Source organism: Hoplias malabaricus, chromosome 8 (genome assembly GCF_029633855.1).
Source record: "Hoplias malabaricus isolate fHopMal1 chromosome 8, fHopMal1.hap1, whole genome shotgun sequence".
NCBI classification, from domain to species: domain Eukaryota; kingdom Metazoa; phylum Chordata; class Actinopteri; order Characiformes; family Erythrinidae; genus Hoplias; species Hoplias malabaricus.
The window spans coordinates 16,135,926-16,155,246 of record NC_089807.1 but is presented as its reverse complement, the minus strand read 5'-3'; the positions used below and the strand labels follow the sequence as shown (position 1 = coordinate 16,155,246).

Genomic DNA, 19,321 nt, shown 5'->3' with positions numbered 1-19,321 from the left:
GTGTGACACTAGGAAGCTGTATGTAAAACATATAAAACATGGGAGCAGTAGTAGATCCTAATATGAAAGCTTTATATTACTGAGAATTACATTATATTAAAATGTCTTTCCAAAATATATTTCAAAAGTTCCATTTAAATATCAGTGAAAATAACTTAAAACATAAAGAACGTGAATAGATTATAAAGATATCCATGGACAGAGAACTGCACTTAAATCAAAAAATCACTATTTTGATTTAATCTCAGATGGCTAACAAGGTTCATATTCAACATATAATACAATGCTGGAGAGCTGAGGCTGTTTTCTTTGACATACATTATTGCCGTTAGTGATAGCATGTTACATTTAACTGAACTCTGTGTGATTGGCTATGGAATGTGTCAGTCAATTGCTCAGGCGTTACATAAGTATGCACTCAGAGAGAAACTTCAATTTAAGACTATACTTTTAAAGCTGGAGTAGTACTAATGTAAGCCAGATTTAAAAAATGTCCAACTGAAAAAATCCCACCTCATACTTTTAGCCCTCCTTCCAAATCCACTCACACGAATGAACGTTGCCTGACTACAGCTGGAGGAGTCCATGAGAGAGGAGTGCAGCACATTGCTTTCTGCTTCTGCCTTTCTTTTCTTCCTTTGTTTAGCAGTGCGAGCTCTTCTAAGAATTGGTGTTGTATTCTCTGCCATTTTTATACAACTACGGGAGCTAGATTTCAGCAATGTTTGTGAACCCTTATGAAGGACTCTGCACATGTACAAATAAGTATTCATGGAGATTCATGCAGCTCATTCATTCATTATCTGTAACCGCTTATCCAGTTCAGGGTCGCGGTGGGCCATTGGGCACAAGGCAGGAATACACCCTGGTGGGTGTATTCACAGGGCAACACAGACACACACACACACACATTCACGGACACTTTTGAGTCATCAATCCACCTACCAATGTGTGTTTTGGAAATCGGAGCACCTGGACATGGGGAGAACACACTAACAGTCACCCGGAGCAGGAATCGAACCCACAACCTCCAGGTCCCTGGAGCTATGTGACTGCGACACACTACCTGCTGCGCCACCGTGCCGACCCAGCAAGGCCATACACTCCTTTAATTTGTTCTGAATGAGTGATTGGATGGGATTTTTTTTTACAGAGCTCAGCTGCCACAGATTTGTTTTTTGTATTTTTTTTTAAATAATCATAACATTTGGTTTCTTGATTGCTATGTGGATGTAAAGGGTATTCCAAAAGTGTTAATAATAATGTTTCTAAAAACTTTATTGTCAACAAACTTGAGATGTTTTAAAATACAATAAAAACAAGAATCTGTGATACTTAATGTTTTTCATTCTCTTGAACTTTGATTGTTGAAAAAAGTACCAAAAAACAATGTTTTCACTGACCAGATTGCTTGTCTTTTGTAAATATAAACAAGTAAAACCTGATATCCACAACACACTCTAAAGAAAAGCTGGAAGGAATTAATGTTGACTGCTGTGATTTTTCTTTTTAATTATACATATTAATTGTTGGGAAATCAGAATTTAAATTATTTTAGTTTTACAAGTTGACTTTTTGCCAATTTTGGCTTCAGACATCAGCTGTTCAAAAGTCTGTGGTCAATGTTGTCCTTGGGCATAAAAAACTTTTGGGTGGAATTTCTGGACAGAATTCATAAAAGGCTTTCTCATCATGGAACACCATGGAACTGGGTTGCATTTCTTGATAAAGCATATTCTGTAGTACTCCTGCATCCATGTAGCTTTATTTATCAGTGTAGCATGACTGTTCCTTATGCAATGCCATTTGATGTATTGAAGGCCACTCACATTTGGTTTCACACTAGGATATATCTGGATTCTCAGAATCTTTTCACAATATTGTGTACAGTTTTGTGTAATGATGATTAAAGACCTAAATTATTTTGTGTCTTGCACTGAGATGGTTCTTCCAGAACAGTATGTCAATTCTCTCATAAATGTTGGCACAAAGTGATAAGCCATGACAGATCTCTGCTTACAATAACTGAACTTTTGTTTGATGCTATTATTATATTTTTTATTTATCTGCTTATAATGTAATGCTTCAAAACACTGTGACATGTATTTTCTATTCATTCTTCACACTTATTGTGCCCCTGTCCCAACTTTTCATATTTGCATCGATAAACACTTTTGTTTTTTTTTCTAGAGTGGCACTTTGGCACAGTAATTATCATTTAACTTATTGACTCGTCCGTTGACATAATGGATAAAACATCTAAAATAGCCAGCAGTGTGTGTAAAGCGACATTGAATTTTTGAATATAAAAATTAAACAAATGCTAAGTAAAAAGGCAATTGTATACAGTCAGAAATTACATTTTAATTTTCATTTAAAGATTTTCACAGAAAAAAACAATTTCACACCGCGGCTCTGAACTGAATAAATGGTTACCGACTGAACAAATTTTTTTTTCAACTCAAGTCCCTGTCTGCTGGGTAAACGATTGGAGCTGATTTGTCTGAAGCAGCGAGCGTTTCTGTGAACAGCTGAACGAACTCAGGTTTAGTTTGGCTGCGGCTGTGAGACTGAGCAGTCCCCGCTGTTGTGATACTCTGAGGGATCCTCTTATGTGCTTATGTAATGTTGGCCATGCTCCATCAGAGCAGAGAAGGCATGGCACCAAAAATCCTACCCCCACACCCACAGCCCCCCACACAACCGAATGTTCAAGAGAAAGTGCCGCCTGCACTGAAGACCCCTCCAAGCCTGTAGGTCAAACAGATCAGTGACGAGTCAACAGGAACCTCTATATCCCTCACCCTCCTTCTCCAGTCCAGCTGTATGATGTTGTCATGATGCTTAGGTAATGTTGCTATGGATGTCACAAGGATGCTTGTGGATATTTGACCTGGACAATGTGCTGAATGACATGGGTGGCAAAACATACTTGGAGATCTAATAATGGTCTCGGAATCATATATTATTTCAGTGTGTTAGTTACTCATAAAACAAATAACTCTTTATTTTCCTTTTAATGAGACAAAGCAGGCTACACCAAAAAAAAAGCTTGTTTTATAACAACTGCACTCTTACATACATTATTTTACAGTCATAGACTCCCTTTTTTTTTAGAACACCACACAAAACTATATATTCAATGGCTTTTTTTTTTTCTTTAAAAAAATTCCTAATTTTCTGGGTTCCAACTGAGCTGGAACATAATTTTACTCATGTACTTATTTGTTTTTCTCTCAAACTACTCATTGCTACTTTTCATCTTCCATTTGACAGCAACCTCTGACCTCTGACCTCTTAACCTAGGTGAATGGAATTCACAACAAAGATTAAAATTCCTAAGGAGGTACTCATGGCCCAGGTTCTGCTCTTGAGGAACATGCTTATCTCATCTTTAAAGTACTACGATTCATATATAGTTTTTTGTGATTTTTTTTGTCACATACAAAAACAGAAAGTCCATTATGTACATCCTTTCGCTTGTAATGCGAATGCATGTGCCTTGGTGGCCAGAAGCATTTTTGGACATTTTAAATTGGCCTTGCAAGGTTTGTCCTACCAGTGCAGTAAAGAGAGCCTCGGAGTCCTCTTCTCTGTAATGCTCTCTAGTCATGCAGTGGAGGAACTGTAGAGATCCTCGTGTCAACAGTTGGTCGGTTCAGCATCAAAGTGTCAGGTTCTGATGGAGTCCTTTGAGGCAATGGTCCATTGCGAGTTCATTTCTCTTAGTTCCTCATGAAGCTTATTCCTATGGCACTTCAGTCTTGTTCAAGATGCCACATGTTCTTAACCAGTCCATAGTGCTGGGTGATGCCTCACAATTAAACAGTTGGTTGAATTAGGAGTGGGTTTGAGATTAAGGATGAGGAATTTGACTGGTCAGGCACACTTTCAGAAAAAAAGGTACTCTACAAGTACATTTTTGCTCATTGAGGTACAAACCACATAAATATACTCTCAATTATCTAATTGTGTACTTTAAATTATTTTATAAAGTTACACTACTAATTTGAGAAGGTGATAATTTGGTAGCTTGTCAACCAAATATATTTAAAATAGGGAATTAAAATATAATGCTTAGAGGCAGAACAAGGAGTATGGAGTCAATGAAACTTTAAAATGAGAATTGCAACTGAACTCTGTACAATTACAGTTAAGTGACAATTAACACGTCATTTGCTATAAGCTTAAAAAGTTCACCTTCTGACCATTTTAGTGCACAATTTCTATTTATTAACTGAGATGAACCTATGAGGAGGGGGGCATAGAATGTAAAACGTCACAGTCCATTTTCTACCTTGAATGATTCCAACTCAGAAAATAAATATATTTTTTTGCACCAAGATATGCAGAAGCATGTGTTCTCTGTAGAAGATGTGTACCTGACTAAAGGTATTAAAGATGTACCCCTGAGGGCCTACCCCAGAGACGTCAGGGGCTCCAATTCCACCCCAATGATAGTTTGGTACCGTTTTTTTCTGATAGTGCAGAGGGGGCTCATACGGGTCTGTCCACGGCATATTGGCAGGGGCTTAAGTTGGAGACGGGGTTCTGCACAGCTGGATATGTGAAGTTGGCATGCTGTTTGGCTTTGAGCCGGAGGCTGGCCAGGCTGGAATTGCAGGTGTCTCTGTACATGTAGGGGCTGGCCGTAGGGGCATAGGGGCAGCCTGTTGCAGACACTGCTGCTGCTGTATTGAGCGAGGGGCTGTTCAGGTTGTTCAGGTTGCCTAGGTTATTCAGACCTGAGCCTGGTACGCCTGTCACTGCCGATGGCACCATGGAGGAAGCCATGTTCATAGAAGGGATGGAGCTGGGTGGGGAAAACATGGGCTGAGAAGACAGGGGGCTTACATTCATGGAGTTGAAGAAGGGAAAGCTTTTGGCTGATAGAGGGCTGCTGGCCAGACTCTTGGTAGCCCAGTTGTTGTAGGAGTAGCCAGAATACATGTCGTCGTATGGCTGCATTAGTCCATTGAACTGAGCGCCAAAGCCATTCTTACAGAGCTCAGCCTGCTGGTTCCTCTCTCGCTTTCTCCACTTGGCTCGGCGGTTCTTAAACCATACCTGCATTCAAGGGCAAAGAGGAACAAAGTCAAAACTTTGAAAGGTTAATTCTAAGATGTTGAACAATTCTGAACAATATTGAAAATGTTGACTTTTTTCATTCCTTTTTTATTTCTTTATCCTTAAATTATTAAAGTAAATTATTTTTATACTGTAATGTTTATATCGTAATAAGACATTGAATTTTTTATTATTAAAGTTCGCTTTCAAAAACATGCATCATGAAAAAAAAGAACATTTGAAAATGGTCTATAATGTGTGTTGTGTGAAAATCCTGTAATTATTCATACAATGAAAATATTTGAAAAGTTCAAGGTTTGAAACAATATATGACTTTATTTTTTTTTTTCATACAGCAACAGGGCGTACCTATGTCTCAGTTTGAAAAATTATATCAGGAGAGAACTACAGAAGTAAAAAGGAAAAAGTAAAAAGTTCTGGTAGAAAAAAACAGGCCTATGAATTATCAAACCATATTAGCTTTGATTTATTAAAACTAAATTATTCACTTATTATGAGCTGCTCCTATGAGAAATGTCAGGATAGAGCTTCGCGCACATTAGTCAAATTTAAGACCCTATTTTTAGAGGATATGGGTGGATTAAAGTTTTAATTGCAAATTTTAAAAGAAAATATTGAGTTTAGCTTTTCCAAATCTGTTTTCTTAAGCATACACTGAGCTGAAATGTAGATTAAAATTAAAGAATGAAATCCAATTGTCGTTAACAGAATATTGGAAAATCCATCTAATGCTCACTAATAGGTGGGCGTTTTATGAAATATTTTTTTGGTCAGATACTAAAAATGGCAAATACATAAATGTAGTCGTTGTGTTTGAATGAAACCTGTTTTGATTATGATGCATAATATTAAGAGAAGAGGAAAGTAGCGCCATTTCACCTTGATAGAGCACTCACTTACTATCACTGTGAGAAGCTCCTATGCATAATGGAGCCTGAGTGTAGTAATCCACAGGGTTGTATTGTGGTTGTGTTTATTTTCAACGCACCTAATACAAGCTTATTTTAAGAGTTAGGGAATCTCCTTCTCTTTGAAGCATTCTCCTACTTTTCCAATGACGTTTGTGTTTGGCAGTGGTGTTTAAGGCCTCACAGAAATAACTGAATGTCAAATGTTAGCTGGATTGTCAGCATGGCTCTGGTCTTTATTTAGTTTCTCATCTATATCATGACAGATATACTGTGCCATTTAATAATAAAGTCTAAGGCTTTTGGCTAGTTCTTCGCTTACTGAACTGAATGTCTGACTTTGTTTATTTTAGTCATTGCCAGTTCCACTTAAGACTCCCCCCAAACACACAATACTACACAGCTGGGAGGGTGATGTCTAGCACAGTGACCAACAGCAGCAGCAGCATGGTTAAAGTTCTTTAAGAAAACCACTTACTACTGTGTGTGGCCTAGCATTTAGTTCTTTAAAGGCAGCCTGGGTCAGCTTGGCATTAGGTCAGGGCCATGATTTAGGCTTTGAGTGTGTATTAGAACACACTCATTCAATTGCATAAATCATCATGACAGAAGATACATTTGGGCTATGTGGCGGGAGTGAGTGTCCAGCTAGGATTAGTGGCATACATGCACAGTTCAGAAGGCCAGTGATAGACATTAGGACAGGGGCAGCTCCAGTCCTGTTGTTCTTTCAAAATAACAACCAAGACTGCATGCTATGTGACCTTTCCTCTGTCCAACATGAATTTGATCCATTAGATGTCAGGCAGGAAAGCAGTGACTGTGCTGCCATCCATCAGGCCAGTAGCCCACCTGCCTACCCCACCATGCTTCAATAACCAAAACCCCTGGATGTGATTTGAGAGGACAGAACTGAACCTGCACATGACTTGCATGTGTTTTCATATGAACACAGCTGTATTAGATCATGTACTTTAGCTGTCTTTAGCTGCATTTTAGATTACTCCAACATATTTTATAATTATGCAGTCAGCTATATTCCTGATCACGTTTCTTTAATTTCATTTTTAGTTAACAGTTACAGAGCAAAACATAGATGTATATATACATGTATATGTAATGTAAATTAAATAAACAGCTATAGAGCTGTAGAGAATTTGGACTCCAAGTAGTCATGTAAGAACCAGCAGAACACCAAAGCTGTCCCTTTCCCATAAACTGTACAGAATTTATCTTTGAGGAAAAAAGGGAAAATCAGTTTCCATCCTTGCTTCAGATGAAAAAAAAACCACAGCTGTTTCTGTTCATTCGTAAAAAGACAACTCTGTGCTAAGGGTCTGAAAGCTGTCAATAAACGCTCACAGAGAAAAGGAAACTAGCCAAGAATTAAGAAAAACTAAATCAGACAAAAAAGTGCCTGTTGTTCAGGCTACTGAGCCTAGACCTCAAGATTAAAATTAAATTTGAGATTACTTGGGTCATGAGAAATGGAAAATTCAACTAAATTCAAAGACACAGTGTTGGAGGTCCAGAGGAATTGCCCGCAGGTATCAATGAAAATCTGAATGTAGCTCAAATGAAATTCAACAGGGACAGTATTAGTGCGTATTAGTTTTTGTACAAGGATGATTTAAAGAATTTGCTGCATAATTTAGGGATTAATTTTTAATCTTTAATGTAACCATATCCATTTTAGATACCATATGAGAATAAGTACAGAATCATACCCCAAAGCTGTTCTCAGAACTTAAGTGGCTGATAGACCATACAATTTAATTTATGCCTTTAAGTATACTTATTTTTTGGCATTAATTATATTGATGTAATGTATTGTACTTATGTAGGCATGATGTATGATTTAGAATTAAGTAAATAAACCTTGCTGTTCAGTGCTGGATCAAGGCAGACTCAGCACAGTTATATCAAATTTAGGGAGCTGCAAACTGAATGCAGATGTACAGTGACAATGAATGTATTCTGTTCTATATGTAGCATCAATACAGCACTACCAAAGAATTCTGTATATCATTAGTAAATTGCCCTGAGCATAACGAGTTGCAGATTGAGTTTTCTGTTTCCCAGGGTGCCTACCCGCACTCGTGCTTCTGTGAGATTTGTCCACACAGCGATCTCCTCCCGTGTGCTCATGTCTGGATAGCGGTTCCTCTGGAAAGTGGCCTCCAGTTCCTGGAGCTGCTGGCTGGTGAAATGTGTCCTCTGCCTACGCTGCTTCTTCTTCAAAGAACCGTCCTCGGGGTTAGACTCATCTGTTTGATTCTGATGAGATTTTTCTGTATCTGCATAAAAGAAGAGTTAAAACATACTATAAATGCTGTGACTCTTTATATACTGCTATACATTTGCACTGATCTGATATACTCTTACTCTAAACAGTCAATGCCAATTTTCTTATGGAAACACACACACAGATGACACATATTTGCATGAAAAACCTGAACAATGGAAAAATGTTTTTGTTGAGAAACAGCATACCAAAGATAAAGAAATAATAACGGACACAAAGGCAAGTTAAAAAGCAGGCCCCAACATCCATTGTTTTGTCTCGGGGAAAATCCTCTCTCAGTGGACCACATTTCTGCAAACTGAAGACCTCACAGAAGGGGCTAAATTAGCTGGCCACATAATCCCTAGATCAGGCATTAGTGACAGGGCAGGTTTGGAGCTGTTTGGCAAGGGCTTAACAGTAGAAGCATTTCTAAATGATCAGCAGGCTTTCCAACACTCAGTGTCACCATAAACCAATATGGCAGGACAATGTTGTATGCCAGATGACAGACACATTTTTAGATCGCTATTCACCTACACTAACTCTTATTATGAAGTTTCTAGAAATGCCTGAGAGGTAAAGAATGAAGGTATTTATGCCATTCGTTTTACAGTAGTCTCAGCAACAATGTGAGACTATGAGAACAGCTGCAACAAAAAACTAAATAATAAATCTGGAAAATCTCAAATAATTTATAGACAAAACAAAATATAATTCTATTTAATATTTTTATAAAAAAAAGTTTCATTTAAAGGGTTGATTCAGATGACAAGAAGTCATCTGAAAATATGGTCATTCCTAACTTTATATACTTTTTATATACTTTTGTATACATATTTTTCACAGAAACATTTCCCCAGCTGTGATGAACAGGGATCATACTGACGAAAGCTTGTTGGCTTGCTCTGGTGCCTGCAGGCTTGTTATAGGAAGATTTAAGAGTGGCCTCCACATCCCTCCCCACATTGGGCTGCAATTAAATATGAATTCAACCGCAAACACTTTACTGTGTTTCAGTTTGATACAGTGTGAGATATAAATAAATGTTTAGAAATTTCAGGTTGCTTTTATACACTCTCAGAAAAAAAGGTACGGTAGAGGTACAATATTGGTCACTAAATGTACAAACTCTGTAAATGTATCTTTAAAGGTTCAACCGTGTTTAAAAGTCCAGTTTTGTTCCTTAAAGGTACATTATATTCTCTTCTCCAGAAGGAGAAGGGGACATCTGTAATCTTTCATTGTAGAACTTTGCCAAATAAGAAAATCATAATAAAAGTCCTGGATATGAAATGAAGTATATTAAATCAACACAACTATAACATCTCTAATCATTATAGAATATGATACAATTATGTTCCTTAAAGCTACTGAAATGTACCCTTGAGGATACATTTGCTGAGTGATAGAAAAACGTACCACAACAGTGAACATTTTTCTGAGAGTGTAGGGTTAATTTGCTATGGTAAAGTGTTCTTCTGTTTAAAATGTACAGAATAACATATATTTTATAAGATTTTCCCCAGGGGGATTTAGTCACAATAATTATTTAAAGTGCTTATTTATTTTTTCTTCACAGGCAGTGTAATATCTTATGAATATGTCCTACGTGTCTCCCACTATGGGATTTCAGTTTATAATAATACACAGAAAGTAAATAATCCAAGCAATATGGTTCCTGTGGAGCAAAGTAATACCAGGAAAATGAACTGTAATACAAATGATAGCTCCATTCTGTTTTCCGCCTGTGTATGTATTTAGCTTTGTAAAGATTTGTTTTCAAAGGATATTAGGCAACATCTAATACTACATTACAGTGTAATTCTGTAGAACATACTGAGCTTTTGTTAAACTACATTGCCAGTATTACATTTAACTGCTGGTACTGGGCTATACACTAGAAGGACTCCGATGGGTTGCATGAACTCAAATGTCCACCTTTCATGCCGGCCCCTTATCGCTGCTAGTGATTTATATGTTTAGGAGATCTAAAACTGACAGTTTTTGATAACTGAAGTTTTCCAGTCCATATTCTGTTCTTTAATGTTTCTCTTTGATCTTTCATAACAGGGGTTTGTACTGCAGTGCCTTTAACAGGCTGTCTCATCAGTACTTCACTCTTTGCAACAGTTATAGTTCATAAATAATATAAGCATAAGTTTTAATGAGCACGTCCATATAGTGTACTATCCTGTTAAATCCACAATGTTTATGTACCCTTCTCTAAAACAGTAAATATGGGTACATCACAAAAACTCCTAATATTTAAAGGACTAAAGGACTATTCTGCAATGTTTACTATAAAAGAACAGTGCTTGTATATTTTAAATTAGTATATGCAAATGGAAAAAAAATCCAGGGGCAAGAGTTCAATAAGTATAGAACTTTGTGCTGCTGACAATGCATATGTGTTAGCTGTGGAGCTTTAACCAAAAAAAAAAAACACTTTATAAAAGAGCTGCAGAAAGTGACAATCTTTTTGATTTTGTCAGTGGCCAACCCTTTCTTTTCTCACTTCTCAGTTTCCATCAGTGCTTATACCCTCTGGAGTCAGTCTGAGAGCATCAGTGCAGGGGAAACAAATCCCTGAGTCTGCTCCAATCTGGCTTTAAACTGGAAGCAAATGAAAGATTTGAAAGAGCTAATATTAAAATGAGCGTTGACCTCCAGTTGGGCTGCTGGGAGAGTACAGCTTATTTCTTAAGCAGCCTGTGGCACTTCTCTAAAGCAGCATCTGCGTTCAGTTACTGGCGGGAACACCATCAGCTGCTGGCTCTGTTTCTCTCTGAAAGAGAAATGAAAGAGCTGCGATGTGCTTATCAGCTCCAGGGTTATCACAAGTGCCCTAAATACACGCATATTCGTGACTGAAAAGAACCACGTTCAGTGTCTTCCTTTGGGGTTATTACGGAAAACAGCACCGTTTAATAAAAAAGTGAAAATGTTTTTCTTTACAGACTGGTTAAAAACTCATCATTAAAAACGTCACAGAAATCAGCAGCCGAGTAACTTTTTTTAAAGCTCGTTATTATTGAAGTGATATCAGGTTACAAAATCAGATTTCACTAACAAATCCCGTGTCAAAAAAGCATCTCAGTTTTGTCCATTTTTTCCCACATAATTGACAGACTTCATGATTAAAGAAAATTTTCCAAAAATAAGTGGAGCAACATCTCTTTTTTAAAAACGAATAACGTCTCTTGGAAACTGACATGTTTTTGAAGATATGTGCTGTTTTCTGATCAACGGCCTTTTTGCAAATACTTTAGCGAGTTTCTTGTGATTTGTTTTTGTTTGTTTGTTTTTCCTTGTTTGTATATTTGTATCCATATTTAGGTCCTTTGGAAAGTGCTTTGTCATTTCAGAGGCGTGTGTGTTTGCGTGTGCGCGCCCGAGCGTGTGGAATGAGTGAGAACTGACCGCTGGTGTCTTGGCCTTTACAGTTCGCCTCGTGCTGCGGAGTCCCGGAGTCGGAGAGAGACAGCGCGGGGCTGCGGGCTTCAGCCTCCGTCAGCAGATTAAAATCCATAACAACGCCCCTGTAGACTCTAAACACACACACACACACACACACAGCAACTGCATCAGAACCGAAGTAGCATAGGTACACATGCAAATACATAAATAAGAAAAAAAAACAAGCTAGATCAATATTCCCACGCGCTAACGGCCCCCTTAAACCGTTCACATGCGGCAGTCATAAATTATTTGCGTAAAATATTGCTTTGGTTAGGTTTCCCACCAGTAAGCTGGTAGAAAAACGTCACAAAAACCTTAAACATTTCTCTTTTTTTATAGTATTTGGCGTAAGTTTTTGACGCACGCGGTTTTCGAGTTTACATTAAGCTATTTCGTTTTACCCCAGAAATGATAAACTTCTATTGTCCCTTTAAGAAACATGTATTTAATCTGGTTATTTTTTTTAGTAATCAATTTATTTATTTAGCTTTGTTAAAAATCTCTTTGAAAAACCTCGTGTGCTTTTAAATGTCCGTAATACAAATGTTCATAAAATAAACTATAATAAACATATACTTGCAAAGAGGTCCAACAACATCTGTTGGAGTTTAAAGAGCGCCCAGGTTCCTCTGTTCAGTAACACTCACTCAATATTTATTTATTTATTTATTTATTTATTTATTCATTTATTTTATGTTTTTTTTTTGGAGGGGGGGCGATTTTTTAGATAAACGGACGTTTCTTAAAAACCAGCGTTTAGCCTACACCATAATTGGAAATGTACTAACACGACTAACATTTATAACAAACCACTTATTTCATTTATAAACTTGACATTATTATATAATAGATTCAATGATTATCGGTCTGTGGAAATGTATGAGACTAATTCATTTTTTAAAATTGTATTTTATATATGTTCGGCCATTTTGGTTTTGATTTAAGGGCGAACACACGTCGCTCCGACTGTAAACAGCAGGTTCGCGAGGAACGATGCTCAATAACAGTGCTAAAATAACATCTGGTGTATTTATACAGCAGCAGTTAACACCTCTCATATGAGTCTCCCTTCCTCACCTTACGGCTTCAGGACTCGAGTTGAGAGCCGCGTAAATAACATAACTCACTGCTTCGGTTCAGATAAAGACTGCCCAGAAAAAAACAACAGCTCTAAGGGCAGAGGAAATGAATCTCAGAGCTGAGCCCTCACTGAGATCACCTGCTCACAAGCTCACCTCACTGCACAGACTCACAGACAAAAACACAATAACTTAAAACATATACAGTCTTGGATTTGACATTTTAAAATCATTTGAATCAACTTTTTTTACTTTTCAGAATTCGATTATTTTAAAATACCCTGGTGATTTCTGATTTGCAGCGTTGAGAGGATATAACTTCATACCAATTATAATAAAGTTGTAACGAATATCATAAAATCTTAACAGCATAGAGTTCAAGCTGTCTTTATAGTGATCCTTGGTAAAATAAAATAAAAAATAATTATATATATATATAAATTATTAGACATTTGCTCTACAAATGCTATTATTAATTAAGATTTCAATAGACCTATTTCTGAAGGACTAGATTTGAACCAACTGTAATTTAGCCAAAATTCTTCAATGAAAAATCCTTTACACGGTTTATAATGCCCATTTCTAATGAGCAATAGCAAAATACATGCCCATTATTCAGAGAAAATTAAATGCATAGTTTGATAGCGTCAGATATACAAGAAAGTCAGCATTCTTGTGTTACTACAAATAGTAATAAAAATGCTAAATATGCCCCATCAAATATGTCCTTGTTGTTATGTGACCATCAGTAAATGCAAAATATGCTAAATTGTGTGGGTATAAGCTGCATGGCATGCTTTCATCCATTCTGAAAAAGAAAAAATCCTATTGCTATGCATAGGTTGAAGATGGTCTGAACATATCAATGTTTATTTTCATGAAATCATGTAGTAATCAGTATTCAAGGGGGACCCCCAGTACGGAGATTAGCAGAGACCTGACACACTGGGAAAGACATATATTAGTTTGCTTTTATTCAAAAACAACAACAAAAACAAAAAAATGCCTTTTATGTTTTACCTTTTTTTTTAATCTTTTGATTTTTTGGCCATGCTAAATCTAAACTGTAATAAATTTGGACAGAGGAATAATTTCAGGCATTGCTATTATGTCCAAAACTAGGTTTAATGGACAATAAAAGTGAATTGAGAGAGAGAGCGAGAGAGAGAGAGAGAGAGAGAGAGATCTTTACAATTTTGTACATTTCTAAGTAAAATATGGTTGCATTGATCCTGTCACACCACAACACATTTATTCTACCCAAGGCAGGTTATTTATAACATAAACTCATGCCTGAAATTGTGTGTGTTAAATTGTATTCATGAGTCATCTCTTCGATTGTCTGAATGACAGCATGTCCTGATCTCATTACCTGATCACAGTAAGAGAATATGCTTTGCTGCTGAAGAGCACTGATTGATGTATGGGATCAACTAAAAACTTCCCATGAAACAAGAGCCAGCTATTATCTGTGAGAAGTGAAACATGTAACAGGAATGTATCTGGCACACTCACAACCATTTCAGACACTGCAGCAGAGACTTTGTTTTAAACACAAACTCATGGCTTGGAAATCTTTACATTTGGATATTTTAAAAATTTCTTTGCACTAATTTCAGATGGATTCTCTAAAATATTTATTTTGTTGCAAAGCTTTTAAAATATTTGGCCTAGGTGTTTTTGTAGAGTGTAAGCACATAGAGTGTGTGTTGATTATATATTTCATAGCAGGTCAGTGCATTCAGGAGACCGTTGAGGGTCTCAGGAGGAATGCTCTGCTGAGGGGGGACTTTGTCACATCCTGAACACATTGGTGGTCGCAGTCCCTCCTGGTTTTATTCTGACTGGAATTAGAAAGTAATGTGTACGGGGATTTGTTCAAGAACAAGGTGTGACTGCGTCCCTTGAGAGGAACTACATTTCCAACATTTACACAGGAGCGTATGTTCCCCTCAGTTACTTTACTCTACTGTACTATACAGAAGTGCTGGTCACATTTGGACACACGGTTAGAGATTGTCATTAAAGTCTCGACCAAATTGTTCAGGATTCAAACGCCAAAAATATTTCAAAAACTTTTGTCTGTCACAGTTCAGTGGTAGACGAATGTGAATCTATCACCAACGTCTGTCAAAATAAAAGTCCAACATCCCATGGCATTTAAAATACATGTTTTCTGAAACCCATTGAGACGTGTTTTGGGTAGCCAGCCACCAATGTGATATAGATTCGAATCACTTTTCTAATCTAGATCAGACTATAAGATTAACAAGGAGTAGAATCGCTTTACAGTGTAAATTCCACTGATTTGTTTAAAATATCTGTCTTTTAAACCGTTAAGGATAAAAAACATTCAGAGTGGTTTGATGTAAAACGCTTCATTCAGAATGATTTTCATCAGAACAACGTCCAAAGTGTTCAACCCCTCTATAAGCTACGTCACAGAAGGTTATTACCTGCAAGTGATACAAAAATGCTACTTGATGACATATTGTACGATTTTTATGTTACGACAGTTTTAAAAAGAGTACCTTGCATTAAGTACACACAAACACAAAGTATAGGAAGGAAACGACAATCAAACATTTCAATATGTGTGAAAATATCATTTCAGTATGTGTGCTAGTGATTTTGGATAGTGAATAAAATGCCACGGTACCGCTAAATGTCAGTGTTAATTGTATCCCATTCGACATTGTGAATGACATTTATTTACATTATTCAATGAGTGAATAACGAAGACTTGAGAAAAAAAGTTTGGATTTCCATGTAAAAAAATCAGTTTTAGTTTAACACTGACTACAAGAAGTAGAGCGAGAAAGAAAGAGAGAGAGAGAGAGAGAGAGAGAGAGTCTTTTTGACTTGGGCGAATATTCACTGTAAAAATTAAATAAGTAAATAAATAAATAATAATAACTAATAATAATAATAATAATAATAATAATAATAATAATAATAATGTTATTATTAAATTATGATTCAGAACTATATGTAGAAAAGCAAAATAGAGAAATTTCAGGCCAGCACCAGGCCCAACATTATAATGGGAAATCTATGTGCTTGAAGGCGAAAATTATTATTATTATTATTACTGCTTCTACTACTACTAATACGACTTATAATATTAATAATAGATTTGTTGTGGGTTGATTTTTTCCAACTTTTTAAAACACATTTCATAGCCATTTATGCCTATGTCCAGATTAATAGGAATTTATTATCATCCAAAGTTACAGTATCAATCACACGTCAATGTTTTCACACGCAAAGAAAACGTCATACACACGTTACATTACATTACATTAAGAAGAGCGCGTGGAAAGGAAGCAAGGCAGGGTTCATTTGGAGCAGGTGAGCTGATAATGCAGCAGTTTGCATATGAGCGATCGATCTCATTAAAATCTATATCTAATAAGAGAGAAGATAACGCGGGGAAATCCTCTCAATTTTTGGGAGATTGGCCGGTCCATCTGTTGGCTGGGCGGAGGCAGACCGAGCGCATTTCCACGGGCTGCGGCATTAGGCTGGGAATTATTCATAAACGCGTCCAGAATTAATTCCTCGGATTAAGAGTTGATTAAGATGTGTGTCACTTTGCTGTCTGAGAACTTATTAAGGACCCACTCGAGCTGGCGGCAGATGGAATTTCCACCCAATGTTTGTAGATGTTAATTTCTACCCTCCTAACATCCATTTGCATTTGCCCGTGTGTGTTAAAGCGCGCCTTTTCTTCTTCTTCTTCTACTCTCTCTCTCTCTCTCTCTCTCTCTCTCTCATGCTTTCTATCTCTGTATAGCGGTGTAACTGCAGGCACTCGGAGCACTCCTCTCACAATCATGCTGCTCATGTTTATACACGCGCTATTAATCTCTGGACTGAGATACAGATGTCCCTTTTATTGCTCACGGAATACTGCACGAGCAGAGCATCTTCACAAGCAAACGGCATGCAAAGGCTAATAGAGAAACAACACTAGGACAGAGAGTTAAATATGTGGTGAAACAATATGAGGAAGGGAGCTACAAGTACGTTTTGTTTCGTCCAATTATCATACACATTTCCAGATTAATGCACTAGTTTGATTATGCAGCTTTAAACTCCCTTCACACAAGCATGGCCACAGGCCTGCGGTCATCAGTTTACTCCGAGTTCACCGTCGGTCTCTGATCCACATGTGTCTGTAGAGTGAACTCAGCATTCACTGAGAAGCTGCCCTGGGGAGGAATGAGTACGCTGAGACTAAGCTGGAAGTGACGATGCTTTGCTTGCTGCATAATTGAGGTGCTTCTATCACAGATGATGTATAACTTCAAATAATCAGTACAAGCTAACAAACAAACTGAAAACCAACTGATAAAACTATAGGACATTGAAGCTTACTTTGAAAGGCTGTTCATAATATTAATAACACAATCGCCTTACCTTGCAAAACACAATCTGGATCATTTAAAATTCTCTTTGCATATTTTGCATTTGAGCAGAAATAATTGCTCTGGAGCATATTCATTAAAATTTCTAACACGTACAAAATGTCAATCTGGTAAATTAGGCTACATGGTGTATATTCTGAACTGAGTGCACAAATAAATCTAATAAAATTAGTACTTATTTGTACGGGGTATTGGCATAACAATGCCGAGAAATATGTATATAGGCCTGAATTATATTATTTTTTTATATTTTAAAATAATTTGTAAATATCCTCACATGAAACACAATTCTCACATTCAGTTTGTAGAGATAATTTATTTATAGTTTACACTTCAATAATAATAATAATAATAATAATAATTTAATTATATATAATAATAATTATTATTTTTATTGTAACAACCGTGAATGTTTAATGATTACCGTTACCAACAGTTCCACTACCAAATTTTTCCCGATTTTCTATTGCGTCTTTGAAGTTTATAAAAAGTGTACGCTGTAAAAGAACAATTAAGCAGCTGTACTGGAGAATAGTGAGTGTGTGAATACGTTTTCTCTCTCTCTCTCTCTCTCTCTCTCTCTCTCTCTGTCTCTTGCGGCTTCAGCACCTGCCGCCTATCAATTTGAGCAGATCCCGCAAATATTTTTGACCTCTGAGGTATTCTCACTTCAAACAATTGAGAATTTAATCAGAGATATAGTCAAATTTGTAATAGTAGGGCTCACGAAAGTCACTGAAAGTGTGATGCTTTTATTATTATGGGTTAAAAAATGTACCCCACTAAAACGTGAATAACGTTCATTATAATAAAACTATTCGAGCTTAACCAGGGGGAAATAAACCGGAGCGACTCATTCACGTGGAACCCCTGTAGACATCAATAACAGACAACGAACATATATCTCAACGGGAATTTTAATCTGCGTTATTTTACAGATGGTTCACTATGAACAAGTTGTAGACGATTATGAATGCAATTGAATTGGCAAATATATTTTTGAATCGGACTCAGGACGGTGGTGTAGATTCTCTGAGCTGGTCGAATGTAGCTCTAAAATTACCCTGATTAAATTTGTTTTAAGTTTTATGCGCGGCACAACAAGGCTAATTGGTTATATATTAACCAAAATAAAACATTCACTACAATATAAAGCCTCAAAGTAAAATCCTAGACATGTCGAGGTGTGTTAAAGGCTATACAAAGTCAGGGCATTTTATAACGAAACGTAAGCATAATAGTGACCGAACGCAAAATAAAAAAACAAAAAAAAAAAGTCGTAACCTGTTGTGTTTTAAATAATTTGAACTTTTTTTATGTGGATGTTTAACACATTACGCATTAACTAAATAGCAGAAGTCAGTTGATTTTATATGTTGCGCTACATCACTACGATGATGTGTTTGTCACAGATATTTAGCGCTTGCTACAGACCAGGCTTTCTTGTGGATGCTACTGTCCGATGAACTAACGACACTGCTCTCATTAAACTTCATTCTTGTTCCTTAACACACGGCATTCAGCTTCATTCACGTCCATTACAGAATACACTAAGCTTCACCGATGATAAGTATGATGCTACATATCTCACCGGAGCTACATCCACCCAGTCCTTCGCTCTAATAAGCTCTAACCTCGTGTTACTGGAGCATCACCACGGCACTGAATGCGGAGTTTACTCACATCAGATCCCGCTTTGGTGGAAGTAATCCTTGCAAAACGCAAATTGGTCGAGCTGCTGTCCTGAACTGCTGTAGCCCTCAGCCGTCATGTAGAAAGTTCCTCGGACTGCGAAATACAAAGCGAAAACTCCCGTTTCCTTCCCTTCCTTCTCTACTCTCACGTGTGTCTGTCATAAGGGCTGCCGCTAGGAAAGTGAAGGCTTGATCCCCATGCAGAAGGGGGACTGACTTTATGTTAAATATCTTGTGCGACAGGTCCAGAGTAGAAGAAAGGACTGCCCACCCCTCTCTCTCTCTCTCTCTCTCTCTCTCTCTCTCTCATCGAGCTACGTTTCGCGCTCTTACAAAGGCGGGGTAAGAACTATCAGAAACGACGCTGCTGTCTGCT

General features: G+C 37.1%; 1 protein-coding gene across 1 annotated transcript; it reads right to left on the bottom strand.

The window, feature by feature from the left end:
* Nucleotides 1-3,035: 3,035 nt before the first annotated feature.
* On the bottom strand, nt 3,036-19,009 carry pitx3 (paired-like homeodomain 3). The gene is made up of 4 exons (XM_066679336.1): nt 18,935-19,009; nt 11,704-11,831; nt 8,088-8,293; nt 3,036-5,067 (listed from the first exon to the last, which is right to left on the bottom strand). The coding sequence occupies exons 2-4, from the start codon at nt 11,810-11,812 to the stop codon at nt 4,498-4,500; spliced, it is 885 nt and encodes a 294-aa protein (XP_066535433.1). The 5' UTR covers nt 11,813-11,831; nt 18,935-19,009; the 3' UTR covers nt 3,036-4,497.
* Between the last annotated feature and the right edge of the window lie 312 nt (nt 19,010-19,321).

Excerpts from the sequence above, each read along its gene's own strand:
- pitx3 (XM_066679336.1), bottom strand. The coding sequence starts at position 11,812 with ATGGATTTTAATCTGCTGACGGAGGCTGAAGCCCGCAGCCCCGCGCTG. Across the intron at positions 8,294-11,703 it reads TAAAGGCCAAGACACCAGCG|ATACAGAAAAATCTCATCAG; the intron begins GTCAGTTCTCAC and ends TCTTTTATGCAG. Across the intron at positions 5,068-8,087 it reads TCACAGAAGCACGAGTGCGG|GTATGGTTTAAGAACCGCCG; the intron begins GTAGGCACCCTG and ends CCTTGAATGCAG.